The sequence below is a fragment of the Symsagittifera roscoffensis genome, chromosome 1, assembly GCF_963678635.1.
Source record: "Symsagittifera roscoffensis chromosome 1, txSymRosc1.1, whole genome shotgun sequence".
Taxonomy (NCBI): domain Eukaryota; kingdom Metazoa; phylum Xenacoelomorpha; order Acoela; family Convolutidae; genus Symsagittifera; species Symsagittifera roscoffensis.
Window position 1 is genome coordinate 86855661 of NC_087062.1, and position 17659 is coordinate 86873319.

At 35.9% G+C, this 17659-nt stretch overlaps 3 protein-coding genes across 3 annotated transcripts in view; 1 reads left to right on the top strand and 2 right to left on the bottom strand.

The window, feature by feature from the left end:
• LOC134851537 (chromatin-remodeling complex ATPase chain Iswi-like) overlaps positions 1-6931 on the bottom strand; it is a 29998-nt gene extending 23067 nt beyond the window's left edge. Inside the window, exons 1-5 of the mRNA XM_063867670.1 lie at positions 6696-6931; positions 5287-5499; positions 3857-4167; positions 2906-3121; positions 1465-1618 (exon numbers count right to left, since the gene is read on the bottom strand). Of these exons, the coding sequence (XP_063723740.1) occupies positions 1465-1618; positions 2906-3121; positions 3857-4167; positions 5287-5499; positions 6696-6921 (1120 nt within the window). The 5' untranslated portion in view covers positions 6922-6931. The remainder of the gene's footprint in view (positions 1-1464; positions 1619-2905; positions 3122-3856; positions 4168-5286; positions 5500-6695) is intronic.
• Positions 6932-7963: 1032 nt separating this feature from the next.
• On the top strand, positions 7964-12883 carry LOC134851546 (uncharacterized). The gene is made up of 5 exons (XM_063867680.1): positions 7964-8216; positions 8302-8402; positions 11141-11272; positions 11648-11754; positions 12659-12883. The coding sequence occupies exons 1-5, from the start codon at positions 8188-8190 to the stop codon at positions 12839-12841; spliced, it is 552 nt and encodes a 183-aa protein (XP_063723750.1). The 5' UTR covers positions 7964-8187; the 3' UTR covers positions 12842-12883.
• A 1776-nt stretch (positions 12884-14659) lies between these two features.
• Positions 14660-17193, bottom strand: LOC134851556 (signal peptidase complex catalytic subunit SEC11A-like). Its single transcript, XM_063867693.1, has 3 exons — positions 16910-17193; positions 16368-16521; positions 14660-15233 (listed from the first exon to the last, which is right to left on the bottom strand). Exons 1-3 carry the CDS (start codon positions 17169-17171, stop codon positions 15098-15100), a joined length of 552 nt encoding a protein of 183 aa, XP_063723763.1. The 5' UTR covers positions 17172-17193; the 3' UTR covers positions 14660-15097.
• Between the last annotated feature and the right edge of the window lie 466 nt (positions 17194-17659).

The window sequence follows — 17659 nt, forward strand, 5'->3', positions numbered from 1 at the left end:
TTAGACACTTGCTAAGTGGGTGGGTGAGAACAAAGTTGTTCTGTTTGATCCAAGGATAAGCCTTGATGATCAAATTTGAAATTTAATTAAGTAGAAAATGATTTAAGATCCAAGGATAAGCCTTGATGATCTGATTTTAAAATTAAGTGAATTTAAGTTTTAATAAAATTTTAAATTTGTGTAAAGGAAAGATTTAGTGTTTTATGATACTAGTGGGTTTATGATTGCTGTTATGTTTTAGGTGATGAAGCTGGAACAACAGGATGATTTATGATTACTAACCATTTATTGTCATGCTACTAATTTTTATTTTTATTTTTCAATAAATATTTTTCAAACATGTTTTGTATATTACTGCAGAGTTTTAGGAAAACGATCTGAGATCTTTTTATCAATCGTTATTGTATATTATTAATTTTGTTTAGCGCCTGAAATGATTTTGAAGATTAACTTCAAGGTTTTATGTTTGCAAATGAAAATCTAAATTCATTGCCAGTAGTATTCTAAATATAAAAGTTTGTTCTGGTTTTTGCCTAACTATCATATAGCTATATGGCAAGTTTCTACTTTGTCGTATGTCGTCTCTGGTTCGAGGTCTTCTTCCAATTCCGGGTAGTTCTGTTATGGTTCGGAATATTGGCTTTGATCTATTGAGTCGTAGAGACATTTCGATTAAATTATTGTCGTATAACATTTTGTAAATGTTTTTGTCTAATTTCTAATCTATTTTGGTTAATTCTAAGCTATTAAGGTCTTGTTCGAGACTTATGGTCGCACCAGATGAGTTAGATTTTGAGTGTATAACTCATAGAGTAATTTCGGATAGGGTACACCGTCTGCTCGTCACGCTATCTTATTTTCGGCCGGATAGATTCGTGCAACTTCTTAGTCTAATACCGATCCTAATCTTACTCTTATACTATCTAGTCTCAGGTTGTTTAACTAGTCTCTGCTAGGCTCAATAGATCTAGGGTATACTGGTTTATTGCGGCTGCTGAAGCACTCGGGAGAGTCCAACTAATTTCTAAGTTAAATTCAAATCTCTCTGGTGCTGAAATTACAAGTAACTTCAGCACTTACAAATAAGTGGGTTGTTAGTTAGATGGATCATGATTGGTTAATATTAAATACTTTACATTGGTAAAATATCTAATTTATCCAATCATAAAATGTAGTTTAGATCAGGTTCCAATTATATCGCGCGTTAATTGTCCCAAATTGGTCAAAATGGCCAAACTGGCAATCTTTAAACCCTCATAACTTTACGAAAAATGATCACAGGTAAAATATCTTTTCAAATTTTAGCTCAAGACAACAATGGCTTTGGAATGATAAAAAAAATTCCGTCAAAAATGGCCAGTTAAAAAGTCGAAATTTGTCTGAAGAAAAAAAAAACCCACCCGAGCACAAATATTCCGTTACTTTCGTATCGAAAGTCGGAACAATAAAACTACAACAACATACCGATTACAAGCTGGCGCCAGTTATATTTTTTGAGGAAAGTTCTCTCCAGTAAGATCATCTCATATGAAGTGATTAGAACGTCCCATTTGCCACCTAGAATCTCCTCGTTGATGAGTCTTGCTCGCTCTTCTTGGCCTCCGATCAGACAGACGGCCTGAAACATGAACTTCGGCTAATTTTTTCGAATAAGAGCTTCAGCGAGAAAAAAAACTTAATTGCATCAGACTCACAGAGCAGGCAAGTGTATGATACAAAAAAGGCAACCTTTGCAAAAAACAACAAAAAGATGAATCAACAAACACAGTAAAAATTCCTTTTACAAAAATAAACAAGACTGCTCGTATCAGTGCAAAGCCCTGAATGTTCCGACTGCCTTTTAAGGTTTATGGAGCAGTAATAACATTAAAAAAATTCAATAAAATAAAATAAAAGAAATTTTTTTTCTAAAATGTGAAATTTTTTTATTGAAAATCATCCCCCCACACGTCATATAAAGTACAAAAGGATAGATTTTGCTCCTGGTAACAAACTAATTACGGCAAATAAGCTTCTTTAAACCAATTTGGAACAATTTCTAAGACGGATTAACTCTCCGCTTACGCGTTAATAGCGCGAAATATATCGCGCGTTAATTGTCCCAAATTGGCCAAAATGACAATCTTTAAACCCCCATAAATTTACCAAAACTGATCACAGTTGAATAATTTTTTCAATTTTAAGCTCAAGACAAGAATGAATATCTTTTGAATGCTATAAAAAAATTGTCAAAAATGGCTAGTTGAAAAAATGGATTGACAAAAATGGCTATTTTTGTCTGAAGAAAAAAAACCACCCGAGCACATGTATATCGTTGATTTTGTTACTAAAGCCGGAGCAAAAATTTATTTTTAATTTTTTTTTGATTTTGCTGATACTGGGAGGTATCTTTAAACCCCCGTAACTTAACGAAAAATGATCACAGGTGAAATATCTTTTCAAATTTGAGCTCAGGACAACAATACCTTTCGAATGATATTTAAAAAAATTCCGTCAAAAATGGCTAGATAAAAAGTAGAAATTTGTCTGAAAAAAAACCCACCCGAGCACAGATATTCCGTTACTTTCGTATCGAAAGTCGGAACAATAACTCTAATCGAAATAAAGAGAGCTATTTGATGTAAAATTACGACAGAAGTTTCCGATCACAATGACTAAAGAATACAATTTCAAAAAAAATAGCACATCGCACAAAAAAATTTAGTTATTTTCCAAATTTTCTGTTATTTTTTTTTCACAGAAGGCCACTACATGAGATGAGCAACTGCGAATATGGGGGAAGGCTTATAAGCTCTAATAGAGCAGCACAATTATAGCAAAAAAATAACTTATTGAAAACTGCGCGCATGAAAATGAAACCGTTATCTACATTATCAAGCAACCTTTCATAAGTCATCGGTCTTACCTTAATATCCGGAGTCCACTTTTCGAACTCATTCTTCCAGTTCTGCAGTGTACTCTTAGGCACAATGACTATGTGGGGCCCACTGAGTTGCTTATAGAACTTGAGGTATCCTATCATAGATATGGTCTGCAATGTCTTCCCTAGACCCATCTCGTCCGCCAGGATCCCATTGATTCCGTTGTCATGCAGACTTATCAGCCAGTTCAGACCACGCACCTAAACATTTTTCGATTTCGTCCAAAACAATAACTAGTGCAAGGATTCAATTAACAATTACAATCATTATTCGGTTCGATTCCAATTGTAAATACACCACCGCCGATTACTTTATAAGGCAGAGATGTTCGCAGACATATCGGGTGCGACCATTTCGACTTGATACGCCGTTCAGAAAATGAAACTTTTTTTCATAAAACAGAAAGCAAGCCATAAAATAATGGACACTTAAATAAAAATAACGCTATTAAAACACTTAACCATGGCAACTGAATACTAAAGATCAAAGACCCCAAAAATGCCTCAAACTCTCTATTCCACAAAAGAAGACAGCATTCGGACAGAAAAGCATCGATTGTGCTGGCGCAAAACTCTGGAACTCTACCTACCTTTATCCCTGCGATCAGAACAGATCTGGTGATTTTCCAGAAATATTTGAAGACGCACCTATTCAGAGAACATTTCTACAACGAATTCAACAACTGTGCCAGCCCACTTTAGAGCGTTTATTACGAAAAGAAAGCCTAAATAAACACGATGATGATGATGACGAAGAATCAAGTTCAACTATCGCACTCGATATGTCTGGGCAAGATTCGCCATTATTATAACAATTAACAAAATAATTAGGAAAAGCAAGATTCTGCAAGTTACCCATATACTCTCCATTTGATCAACTAGTGATTTAAAAAAGTTCACAAATCATTTTAGTAGCAAGAATCCATAATCGCTTACTTGGTAGTCTCTCATAGTTCCATTTTTGATGTAGAACGGAGTAGATTCGAACCGGATGCCACCACTAGCACCATCCTTCCCCTTTTCCTCCACTATACCCTCCAATAGCTCCGCGTCTTCCTCTTCTTCAGTCTTGCGGTGCCTGTGGTCTCCGGCGACAGCCTTCAACTTGACCTTTTCCATGTCTTTCTTTCTTATTTTCCTCCCTGAAGTCGCTCTGGAGGACGAGGCTTTCTTGGGATCTGCCCCCGATGTTCCTGCTGCTAAATCTGCAGAAGCTGCATTTAAAACACCAGGCGTTGGTTTCTCACCTGAAAAGACAATATTGGAGTCTGTATAGCGCATTAACTTTTAAACAGAAACAACTCAAGTTCAATTGAAATGACAGTTTATATTTAACAATTGTTCAATAATTTTTGCCTGACTGGCCCTTCAAACATTCCAAAGCCGCTAATGATTCTTAACTTTTGAGGCAGAGCGCAGTATTAGCTAGGTATTAACTCGGTTTAGCTCAGTAGATGTCTCTGAACTACTTTATAAGTAAAACTCAGCTATTCGTGTTTTAATAGATCAGTTATTGAACCGGTAGCTAATTTGACTCCTTGACCATCCAAAGGGTCTTTGACATCCCTTTTTGGCCGACCGACCCTAAAACTGTTCTATATATTAATTGTGAGGGGAGAGCGCGCTCCAATAAAGCGCGATTTTGTAGTCAAAATCTTCCAAAAAGTGGATACAAACATCTTTTTTGGCCCGTTTTTTTATTTAAGCATTCGCCGGCGGCGCAAAAAATTTGGTCAAAATAGGGTCATCATAGGTGACGTGGGACAGCTCAGAAAATCCGACCAACCAACCCTCTCCCCTCTCCTCCCTCGAGAAAATCCTAGATTCACCCCTGTATTGAACATACACCAAACTCAATAGTTAATAAACCAAACTGAAATACGCGAAATAAATCTCCATAAAGAGCAATCATTCAAAATATTTCATGAGCAATCCATTAAACACAAAGTAAGTCTGGAAAATAAGTGAAAAACACTTACCAATTGAACTCTACGCTACAGAGGGAAAGCCGACATGCTTCGACCCGTCTCCGAAAATTTACAAACAACACAAAACAATGTGTTAATATTCACGTCGGCGCAAACTAGCAATAAGGTAGGGTTGAATTAAATTGTTTAATTTTCGGGTCATTATCACATGCATAATCAAAACGAGGAGCCTGATCCCATGATTTGGAATCTTGGCACACATACGCCCAGCATATCCTACTACCTCGTTAATCAATTTGATCATTTGATAACCTTAAAAACCTAAAATGATCATAATGTCACTCGCCTATATCAGCCAAACTGACAAGCCGATTGAAAACTCTGCTTCTATACATGTCAGCACTAGCTTACTTAAAAGATAATCAAGTTCAACTGTACCTGAAGATACGAAGAATGAGAAGATCTCCGTTTGTTTGAGGAGGAACTCAAACCGACTGGTCCTGTCTTTGTCCATCTGATCATCCAGTTGCTTCTTGTCTCCCGCATTCTTAGGCACCACCACTTTCGTCGGCGTCTTCTTCTTTCCTCCGTCTCCGCCTGTTGGACTAGTTGGCGTCTTTTCAGTCTGTTCTGCTTTGATATTTGCCGATTCTGAAACACTCCGTGATGACTGATCGAGTTTTTTAGTGGTAATGCTATTTATTCTACGCCATTTCATCCCACATGACAAAATATTTAGTTCGTCACTATATTGCATACAATTATATCTCAAATGCCAAAATATCCCTCTTCCAAAAATCCAACTTCGAAAAATCCCACTTTTCGAAGACCGATAAGTAAACATTCAGCGAGGACTGCTTGAATCGACTCTAAATCCCTTTAAAACTTTTCAGACATTTATACCGAGAATAGACTCTATAACAGAAGTATTTCTTTTTTCAGACTGTCTACAACAACACGCTATCCGTAGAGAGGCGCAAAAAAACTGTAGAACAACCAAATTAATCAAGCTTAACCTAATTAGTACGATCAATTTTTTTCATTTAATTTTTTATTTAAATTTTTATATTTGGTTTAATTGAACTATTTTTTAACGTAATGTCAGAAGCAAAGTCAGATCGAGTCGAGTGATAATACCTATTGAGTCGTGGTTTGATCAATTTTCAAAAATTCTAAAGAAGTTTTTCTCAGTATCTAAATTCCACTAACGTTTCTGAACGTTTTTCTTCTTAAGACACGTTTTTCTTTATTAAATCACAAAAAAAATGACAGAGTGAAAAAATGAGTAGAATGATTCACTTTAAAAACTACGATTTCACAAAGAAATAAAACAAAAGTGCATGTGGCACCTGCTCTTTTCTCAGCATTTTGCGATACTTATTCCTTTCCATCTTCCTCTCGCGGGAAATTTTGACATTGACTTCTTCTGAATTTCTTTCATAAGTTTTTGATCAGTAATACTTCTTAATTTTTGTCTCTTTTAGGGTGCATTTTGCTTTACTATCTGCTGTTCAAAGCAAGGCAAGAAACCAGACAGCCAAAAAAAACTCCAAATTAAATTTAAACTTATTTGATTTTGGATCTTGAAGGCCCATATTTAGTCCGCCACTCTGTCTAGTTAACAATCCCAAAAATTAATTGAAGTTGGGTTAGTTTTGTAGAAAACTATAAAATACATTAAAAACCGTCGCAAAAAGCTCCTCCAGTCTGAGCCTAAATTAAGTATTCCACCAGTCTGAGACAAGATTTAGTATGCCGCGAGTCCAAGTCTAGTTTTAGTCTATAATCGGTCCGTCTTTCTCGAATCAACCGATATCCGATAGACACAATTAAATACTTATTTTTACCCTGAGGACTGTTCACATTGCTTTCTTTGTCATTGGTAGTTGAGGGTGAGACGGGTGACGATTCGTCTTCTTCCTCACCGCCCTCCCCCTCCGCCTCCGCCTCTGAGAGGTCACTTCCACTCTCACTCTTCATCTCCTGGTCTTGCTCTTCTTCCTCCCTGTTGTTGTCGGCAGGAGAGGCGGGGGTTGATTCGGAACCAACCGAACTCTCTTGTTCTGAAGACATAGGGAACTACCAATCTGAAAACAAATCGAGATGGTGCAACCAATGTTTCAGTCTACCATGTTTTTACGTCACTGCAAAAACTCGTGATTTCAAACTCACGGCAACATCATTTTATTGTTTCCTTCAGCCCAGGATGACTACTATGTCGTCAAAAATAATTCAACCCTGATCAGGGTAACTATAAGTAAAAAACAGGCTTTCGTGTCATTTTTTCAACATGAGTTTTTAAACCACAAAATTATTGTCCCAACCATGATTCGAACGTTAAAAAAATTTCAAGTAGTTGTCCCTGTGTCGAGAAAAATGGGTCTGAACATTTTGAGATTTAGTCTAGTTTCGATGCTCGTTATATTGAAGTTTACTGTTTTTTCAGACTTCTAGGATAAAAACCTTGATTTTACTTTACAAAAACTAGTTTTCCATGTTTTTATAGCGCGTATTTGGCAAAAAAAGTTTTTTTTTTAAATTATTGTGCAAAAATATTTTAAAAATATTTTTTAAAAATATTTTGTTTTTTATTCATTTTTTGAAGACAAATTTTCAAATGTCTAATTCAATAATTTTTTTACTTGATCGTACAATTTTCGAATCAAGCCAACCACTAAAAACGACACTAATGTGAAGAGAAAAAATGTTCTATTTTTTCTTACGAATATGGTCGGAATATTCTGTGCTACTTGCACAGCAACCGGCTATCCTCGTTTCTTTTCAACATTGTTCGAAACTGTGCTGTGGCAAATTTTAATGCGTCTAATACTTCAATTCAGCAGCACTTTTAGTTGGTATGATAACTGAAAAATAAGGACCATTTTGTCCCCGTTTCAGTCCTTTAGCCCTGAAAGCTCTGTTAGAAATCCTTGGATCTTACAAAATTGTTTCTGTGTTTCGCTGCAAAGTAAACTTTTGTAAGCGCTTTCTCAACTCTAAACTTTCCCAACACAGCCCTAACACAAGCCAGCTGATTAGTTTTTAAGCAATATTAAAAAAAAAGATTTTGAATTTTGATGGTAATACTTTTGAAACCAGCGCTAGCATATCAGTACATTATTGTTAACTGAATATTCATCTATACTTTTTTCTTCGTCATTCATTTTTCTGATCAACTCGATTCTATACTAAAATATACAGTAAACTCACATGCTTTATAATTGTACAGAAATCACAGACTCATTCACAAATGATCGACGCCTTTGAGCAAAACTTATCAATCCATAGCATGACATAACCCGTATTAAACGAAGCAATCAACGCCGAAAAAGACTAGTTATGCCAGGCAAACGTTTGGAAAAATGGGGGCTAGTACTTCTTTCTCTAAAATTTGAAAATTAACATTCATCGTAACCGCGTCTTACTATCATTTAAATTGCCCACTATTAACAGATATTGCTGCGGAACTATAACAAGAGATAGATTCATCACAATCTACCCTGAGCAGATTCTGGACTATGGTCAACTTCAAAAATGGTACGACAAACATAGTGGTAAGTTATTCGAATACAGAAGCGGGTTTCAAAATGTATCTATCCAAGACCTCCAGGTGATCTTCTTTAGCGATTTACAGTTCCTTCATGAACGTGACTTCAGCTAAAAACTGGTCGCAATTGAATAGCGGATTCTTGAATTGTGCAAAAAAAATTCACAGAAGCAAAGCGAATCTATTACACCGTTTTTAAAAATCAACGATAATGTACCAAATATAGTAATGAAACATAAAGCTGCGAGATAATAGTTATTTGAAAACAATGGACAGGGAAAAATTTTGAGAAGAAAATCTATCCGTTGTAAGAACTATATTCACTTCTACTCCTCCTCATTCACTCAGCCTAGGTGAAAGCATTTATTACGAAAAATAGGCAAACAGATCGTCTTTTACAAAAATTTGTTTTAAAAAGTTTGTTTGAAAAAAATGATTAGTGCAAATTTTACTATATAAATATTAACCATTACTGAGAAACCCTTGTAAAAATTCCCAAGGTCCTTAAGAAAAAAATCATTTTCAACATAAAACACCAAAACCATATAAAAATTTGTTTAAAAACTCGATTACCTATGGAAACGTGACCGACAAAACTAAGACAAAAAAATGCTAACTCGCTTTGATTTAATATTAAAAAAAACATAATTTTCATCATTACGAGGCCAAACTGTGTATTTTGTGAATTTCAAGAGAATTTCGTAACAAAGCCGCTCCCTTTGATTATGTTTCCTCTGCTCGTGCCGGCAAACTTGAACACGTTTAAAGACTTGTGTCTGGATTTTAGCGACCTACACACACCAATAAGAGCGCCTATCCAGTATAATGATGTTTGTCTCGTGCATAAAATCAATTCAAGGAAATGAAAAATGATGCTATTTAAGACAACTGCCAGTGTTGAATTACCATCGGAACAATAATTAGCAGCGTACTAAGCCGACAAAACTTGAGCAGACAACAAGTGAGTCGAAAAAACGGTGTTACAAAAAAGTTTAAGCTATCAAAAATTTTGAAACTCGAACTCTAAGCCACACAAACAGGTGGAATCCCTCATACGCGAAGGACCGAATGCGCGAAAATAAAAATCAGCCAATCAGTTTTCAGTAATCTAAAATTAGGAAAGTAAACATTTTTAGGGAATGAGTTTTGACATTGGCCGAATATAAAAACGGCAGATATATGCTTAATTTGCAAATTGTCACTGACGCCGCCGAATTGGAACAAATTTATATTTAAAGAGGTTCGTTATACAAGAAGCAAAAAATTGCTTCATTTAATTGAATGGCAATTGCTTCTTTTTAAAATTTGACTTTCGGTTAATTTAATTTTCGGTGATTCGCTCACGAGTTTTTTCGCGGATTCGGTCCTTCGCGCATGAGAATAAACACACAAGCGTAAAGAAAACTGATTTTGCCGTCAAACGATCCAGTATGAATCGCCTAAGACAATTTACTGTGAGCCAAACACTTTTATACCAATTAAAGCACAAAAATCGACAAAAAGATGGCAACAAATCAAATAGACCAAATCAGAGTTGATCGATCAATTTACAACTAACATAAAAACAAATTTCCACGAGAAAGGGGTATTTAAGATGCAGACATCTCAAGATATGTCTATTGATGACGAAAGCACAGTGCTGACCAATTGATTCAAGTGACTTTGTCAAGCAGGTTGTTAACCTGAAAAATAGTTTCTGTCCATGTTTCGATTTGACAACACTTGCATTTCGCAAGCGTATCATAAATTTTAACTGAACAAGTTAAAGAAAAAAAATCGACCCATTGTCCAACAAATTAGCTTCATTAAGCCTCATTTGACAAACTATCCAGGCGGATGCGTCAATAGAAATAATTTCCTGAAAAGAAAGAAAATGCAAAAACGCGGATTCTTTTTCAACAGTTAAAACTACGTTGAAATCTTATCTCATAATTCTCAAAATTGGAAAATGAGTGGACATTTTTTAAAAATGTGAAATTTCGTTCAAAAAATCATCATTTTACACATTCAGAAAATTTTGCAGAAGAGTTATTTTCCGATTCACTCTCAAAACACATCATGCATCATCTCTAATCAGTTTCTTGATATCAAAGCGTATCATCAAATCCGTCGTTGTCCCCTTCCAAGGAAGCCTTCCACTTCTAGTTAATTATTTGATGTTCAAATCCATTAATGTTAAAGACCAGCAAGTGCTAATGATAAACTGAACTCGCTTTCAGATAAGAAAGGAAACTGACTCAAAATCGTTTCAATTGGGCCTCAAACATCATCTAAGCCATAACTTTTGTCAATTAAGCGCTTAGATAGATTGAACTTTTTCCGCTAAAACATTCAATTTTACCAAATGGCTGTAGACCTTTAATCAAAGTAAAGATTCCTAAGGACCAATTTGCTGAGCCAGCTATCAAGTCCATAGTCGACTTTTAGTTGACTTACCTATATATTTAGAAGATTATTTCAATAGAAACCCTTCAGATAAAACTCCAGAAACTCAAGAAATCAATCTTTTGGCCCGCGGCACTTAAGATTTTTGTTCGATACATCCGGGGTCGACACCAGCTTGACGGGGCATCAAAATGAAACTATTTTCCAAATTTTTAAGTAGATTTCATTTTTTTGATGAAAAACATGATCAACTATCTTTTCGACCACACAAAACCCATCCAAATGTTGTCCATACATCATTTGTTGACGTTTTTCATTATTGAAACTAAACTTAACTTGTACGGAGTCGAAACATTCCAGGTTACATCACCGCGTGGGAGAAAACTCCCAGGCCGAAGGGAGGCATCAGTCGCATATTTATGGGAGAAGGTATCAGAGTCATCCTCAATGACGAGCTGGAGGAAAAATTGGTAGTCGAAAGAATGGTATTCGGTGAGAAATTCAAATCAACTTTATAAATATTACCAACTTTTTATACGCAAACAATGCAGCATTTTAATCTAAGAACACAACTGAAACTACTAACTAAGAAACTTTTGTAAAACGACAAATCCGGGCTATGAAAAAAATGCGATAAGTCTGAAAAAGAAGTAATAAATCTACCGAGACTGCGTGATTCGAACTCCTCGCACTTTTTGCGTGAAATCCACACGCAAGCAGTTAATTAACTTTGAGCAAGCGGATATAGAACTAGATGTTACATAGGCTGTTTAAATACTGAATAAGCTTAGCAATTACTTGGTATTGAAGTTTGCAGTTTGGGTTGAAAAAAAATGGTTCGCTCGCGTAAATAATTTTGACTTTCAGACAACTGGCTGCTGACCGGCATACTACGACCAGAGACCGAGATTTCAGTAGATAACGAAACAGCTCAACAGGAGCCACCATCATTCCTTGACAAATTCATCAAATCAGTTAGGTTTTTTAAACCAGATCCAACTTTCATTAATCGAGTAACGCAAAGGTCTCGACCAAAGGTTATCATTGCCAAAATAACAAACAAACAAACAATTTTTTTCAAAATGTATTTTTTGTGAGTTTTTAAAGTGAATAGATTATTCTGCAGAACACAGCGTGCTATGCAATAGATTAATGAGCCATTTACATGTGGTAACAAGAGAGCCGGTTACTGTGCATGTAGTACAAAATGTTCCGACCATAGTCCTAAAAAAAAATTTTTAACTAATGTCGCTTTTTCTGCGAGGTGTGATAAGATCTGATCGAAAAAAAATAGATTATAGGCATATGCGACAGTCATAGTAAACTAGGCCAATAAGAAAACAGGTTTTGTAGAGAAATGACTAAAAAATATATTTAAAAAAACTTCCGAAACTTTTTTGAATTTTTGATTTCCAAATTGAGGGTAAAAAACTCCAAAAACTAACTTAACTCGAGTAAACTAAGTTTTCACGGTTTAGATTAAGCACAAATAAGCTATTGTAAGACTTGACGCTCACCTTAGCTCGAAAGTTACCAAAAAGCGACAGAAAGGACTTTAATATGATATATCACTCAACCCAGTTCAATGAATATTTTTGGTACCTGAGTTTGTGTGGAAACAAAAAGAATTATAAAAAAGTAAGCAAAAAATTAAAACACACCCGAATAAAAAGCTCGTCTGCACTTTTAAATGTTCGGAACAATAATAGAAAGAACTGGTTCCAAACGGTTCTCTGAACTTTCAAAATGTTCCAAAAACCATCACGACCTAAATAAGTGTCTTCGTTCAATGTCAGATCGTTCAACGTCACTTAAACGATCAGGGATCCAAATTTAATCACTCGTCTTTGTTTAGCACCACTTCAATTATTTGTTTAGCACCACTTCAGCTGTCCGGTGCATGACACACAGATAGAGAAGTCAATGAAGACAACCGACTCTCTGTCGGGAGAGGTGACATCCAAGGAGTTCATGCAGTTCCCGGTGAGAGACGGATACTGCGACCCCGACTGCACAAAGCACAACGTAAAATGCCAGCATTATGACTTCACTGTCACATAAACTATCCGCTAATCACAAGATTTCAATAAATATTTTCAAATATAAGAGGTTGAAATCCATTTTTTTTTATCGAATAGTAAACTATTAGTTTCAAAATCTATTCTAGATTGCAAAAAGTAATTGGCAGAAGGCAAAATAAATGGTAGAACAACAGTACTTAACATCTTTCACATTGACCCAGGGGCGAAACGGAGCTTCGAATCACTTGCGATACAGGATGTATGACTTTGATTACCGGGAAATGAAAAAAAAATAAAAGATGAAGAAAAAAAAATCTTTTTTTTTGTAACAAAAAAAATTGCAAAAAGGACTAAAAATTCCTGAAACAAAATTACCTGCACCATTAAAAACTTTACAAAGAGCTTTCAAAAAGCTAAAAACAAACCAAACCTTTATGCGGGACCTAAGCCGACAAAACTAGCAGACACGAAAGTGTAGAACATTCAAAAATTTTCAGTTTCGATAAAGAAACAGGTGCCGACATAAATTGAACTTCTGTGATTTGTCTCTCAGGCATGGGTGTTACCACCGCAATAATGCCACTAGTTGTTATAACCCAAAAAAAGTATATTCCGGTTTGACAACGCTTGCTATCGCAATCGTAATAAACAATATCTTGAATTAATGCCTTACTTTTCTAACATCACTTTTGCAGTAAAGATATGATCAAACTTGCCTTACGCATACAATGACATTGTTTACAATGATTACTGAATTTCAGTTTTCCCCAGACATGTTTCGATTCAGACCATGCAACTAGTCTCCAATCGTTTTTTTTTTTTTCAGTTTTTTCGCAATGAAAATTATTTCATTTTTTTGAAATCCGAATCTCGACTAAATGGGCTTTGAAATGAGACGACATATGACTCTTTATAAGCTTTCTTTGAGGTAGATAAGACCGAGAAGAAAAAATCACACATTAAGCCATAATTATTTGGCTTGAAAAAATTAAGTAAGAGTAAGTTTAAGTTGAATATGAAACTAACTATTACACTGAGGCAAAGCTTCGCTTCGTAAACACTAGCGAAAACACGACAAAAAACATTTCTATAAATTGCAATAAAAAAAACGTAGAAATAAGCCTCGAATTAGTACAAACTCGGCTACATCTCGGATTAGATCTCCGACCTAGAGTTTTTGAGTCTCACACGCTAACCACTCAGTCACGCACGCAGAATACATCACAAACACTAGCCAAAAATCAATCAGAGAACAAATTCTATGAAATTTCTACTAATGCTAGATCGTGATTATAGCAAAGGAGCCACCAAATAAGTGAAAAAGAAGGTTCGTACTAATACACTACGCTGATTGCTAGTGTCATAAGCCTATTACAAAGCATCTCGCCCGCTTCAATTACTCAAAATTAGACAAAGGTTTAAAAAAAACGGTTTTTCTTGACACCGGGAAATCTTAGTGAAAATTTCCATGTTTAGTTCGAAAACTCAATTCGTTTATTAACACTTGAAAACCACACCCTATTCCATAATTAATTCCCTTTTTGTAAAATGGTCAGAATCATTAAGTGCCATTAACAGCAATTTGTTTTTAACACCGTTACATTTCCTCGCGCAGCGGTTAGGAATAATTTACCTACTAATACAGCTGAAATTACATTAATCGTAGTATACATAATCGAAATGATGGACTCCCTATCTAACCTTAAGAAGTTCAACTTTGCCAAAGAAGGCAAATAAATTAACTATGAACGAATCTAAGTATCATACTCATTACTTCGGAACTATTAAAAGATTACGAACTTTTCATGACAAATATTTTGAAATTTAAGCTTAAATGCTCAGATGAAATTGAAAACACTTTTCGTTAGAATTCATTTCTCAAAACCATATGAACCAAAACTACACAAGTCAATATAATAAACAATTAAAGCAAAAACACTGAGGAAACACTGAAGTTGCACCTTGATAATCAAGAGCAAAAATAAATAAAAATCATTCAAACATAATTTATACTTGATTACATTAACTCTCTGAAATTCGAGGGCCAAAACGACTGATAATTGAAGAAGCCCCCATCCAGTTCTAGTTTAGCTTTGCTCGTAGCAGATTTAACATTGAGGCTAACATACATATCCGACGGTTCACCCGATTACCTACTTTTCTCTATTTTTATTTTTCCAAAAAAAAAACAGTTTGATTTTGTAAGTGATGGTGGAACAATCGGATATGCATTTGTTCACAGTGCGCACTTATTAAACTGCGTGTGAATGAATTGCTGACATGAAATGGTCGACTGCTATTCACGGTGTAGGAGTACGAAGAGACCTAGCAATGTGAGCACACAGTACTTCAGCTGGGGGTAGTCATTCATGAGGATTGTGAATATTCCCACGTAGGGCACAAACCCACGTGCTCTGCCTAAAACGTCTTTCCTAAACACAAAACATTGTCTTTCCTGGAGTTATTTTTTAAGTTAGCCCCCGGCTTAGCTTCCACCATTCAACCTTGGGCCTTTTTTCCGTTGGGGAGAAAGATGTCATCCATTTTGCCGCAGCCGGTCCCACCTTGAGGAGGTGGATGACACTGGAACCCCTCCGTGGAGTTATTGCCACTATCAATAAATCATAGCAATATTTTGGAAACACAGAGATCATAGGAACAATCCGCAGTTTGTGTGGCACCAATTTGTGTGGAGCCTAACCTACCACAGTTTGTGCGGTATTTCAATTTATATAAACTTGTTTTGAATCAAGTAATTTTGGACCCAGTTTTGAATGAAAAATTGAAATCCTCACGCCTTTTTCAACCAATCAGAATTGAGTAATATCAAATTTGTCTGCTGATTGACGCGTATGAAATGAGGGATGTGTGCTTGCAGACTGTACATCGTTATTCACAATAGCAATCATACTCGCAGTAGAAGACGAGGATAATTATTTGAAAGTAATCAAAACAGCTGTTCGACCCTAAATTTAATATCTAAAAAATCATTTCAGCGAAAACTCCTCACTGGCCATTCTGGTTTGTCTTCTCTTTTTGAACTGAAATGGTGAGTCACTTTGGAATCGGGGGTTTACATAAGCGAAATACCGTACGCCACAACACATGGACCACCAAAAACCGAAGTGAGTGGTAAAAGGTTAAAGCGATTTCAGTCATGACTCAGTCTACATATGAAAACTCCAAAACTACGTGTCAATTTCATTTCGACTAATATTCAAGTGCAAGATTGATCGCCTGCTGCAAAATGGATCTTCAAATGAAAGCTTGGACCAAAGCTAAAAAAATGAAACCTCGAAAAAATTAATCATTAGATCAGGTCAACTGCAGCAATACAGTATTTTCTTTCATATTTATTTCTTTAATACAGTAATTAACTTTCCGATACTGTATTTCTTTCAAAAAAAACATTGTTTTTTTAACTTTTCCGAAAATTCCAGTAAAAAATTACCCGAGAAACATTATTCGCTAAAATCATATTTGAATAAATGGCTATTTCTGCGTATATAAATAATCTCTCGGATGAACACCTACTTCTGAGTCATGTAAATAGTGAATAGATTTACTTTTCTAGCCATAGCTGGCCTTCTGCGTAGAGGCCTCTGTCGTCGACTTTGTTGTTGTCTCCCTTGGTAAGGAACTTGACGTAACCAGTGTTGTTTTCGTGTACCTTGATCACTCGGTGAACTATCGGAATGTCACGGTTTTCGATGCGGAACACTGAAAAAAAAGATACAATATGAATCTGACAGATGTTCTTAACTTTTCATTTTAGTTGCCTTTGGGTTGCTGGAAGTCAATATTATATCATCTGCGATACAAGAATAAAAACATTTGTCCATTTCCACTCGTTGTTGGATAACCAGACTCACATACGCTCTAATGAAATTAATCCTGCAGCAATGAATGCAATTTAATAAAGCGGATATAGCTAACTCTAATGGAATTTCGCATCGCCAAATAGAAACACTAATGCGTACCAAAACAAACCTTGATCACAGAAAATTGCGATTGTTCAGAAAAAGTGAACTGATTTTTATACCACACGAGTTTCAGGCTTAATCTGTAAAAAGCAATGCAATAATCGAAAAAAAATCTTAAAAATAACCTGTGATGTCTCCAACTCTAATAGGCGAATCCTCGTAATGCGTGAGGAACAGCAGGTCACCCCTGTGAAATGCTGGCTCCATGGATCCACTAAGGACCACTACAATAGGCGACTCACTGCCCGTCAGCACCATGAGTCCCTTCCACATCATGAGAGCGGAGGAGACTACCATGGCGAAGTTGAGCACCTGGTACAACCCCTGGCGCCAGTTGAGTCGCCGGATGTCGTCGAAACAACTCAAGCCAAGCAGAGATGACAACATGCTTGACAACACTTCACACACACTTCTGAAAGCAAAAAACTTTGAAACGAATCAAAAAAGGAACGATTTTCATTCCTAATTACGAACTTCGTGAGTTATATCCCTTAAGTAAGAAAAATACAAAGACATACAAAGACATCATTGCAACTTAATACGGGATGCTATCAAAACAACGAAATAGATCTTTTAAATAATAAAATTCAACCTGTCGCACCCAATATGTCTGGGTAAGTTTCGCCAAAACACTTGTTGCCCTGTCAAATTACCTCAAATACCGCTGAGGATTCAAAAAAACTTTTGTCGCTTTATTTGTGATAAAAACCATGATGGATAGAGAAGACCCTGTTGAGCACATAGGCGGATCGAAGCTTAGCGTAATTTGCTGTACTAACCAATCGAAGGTTCTCCCAGAAGTCAATCCATGAGACGGAATCGATTTTTACACAAGCGAACAAGGAGGTACATCGCTTGTGTAAAACCACATATAA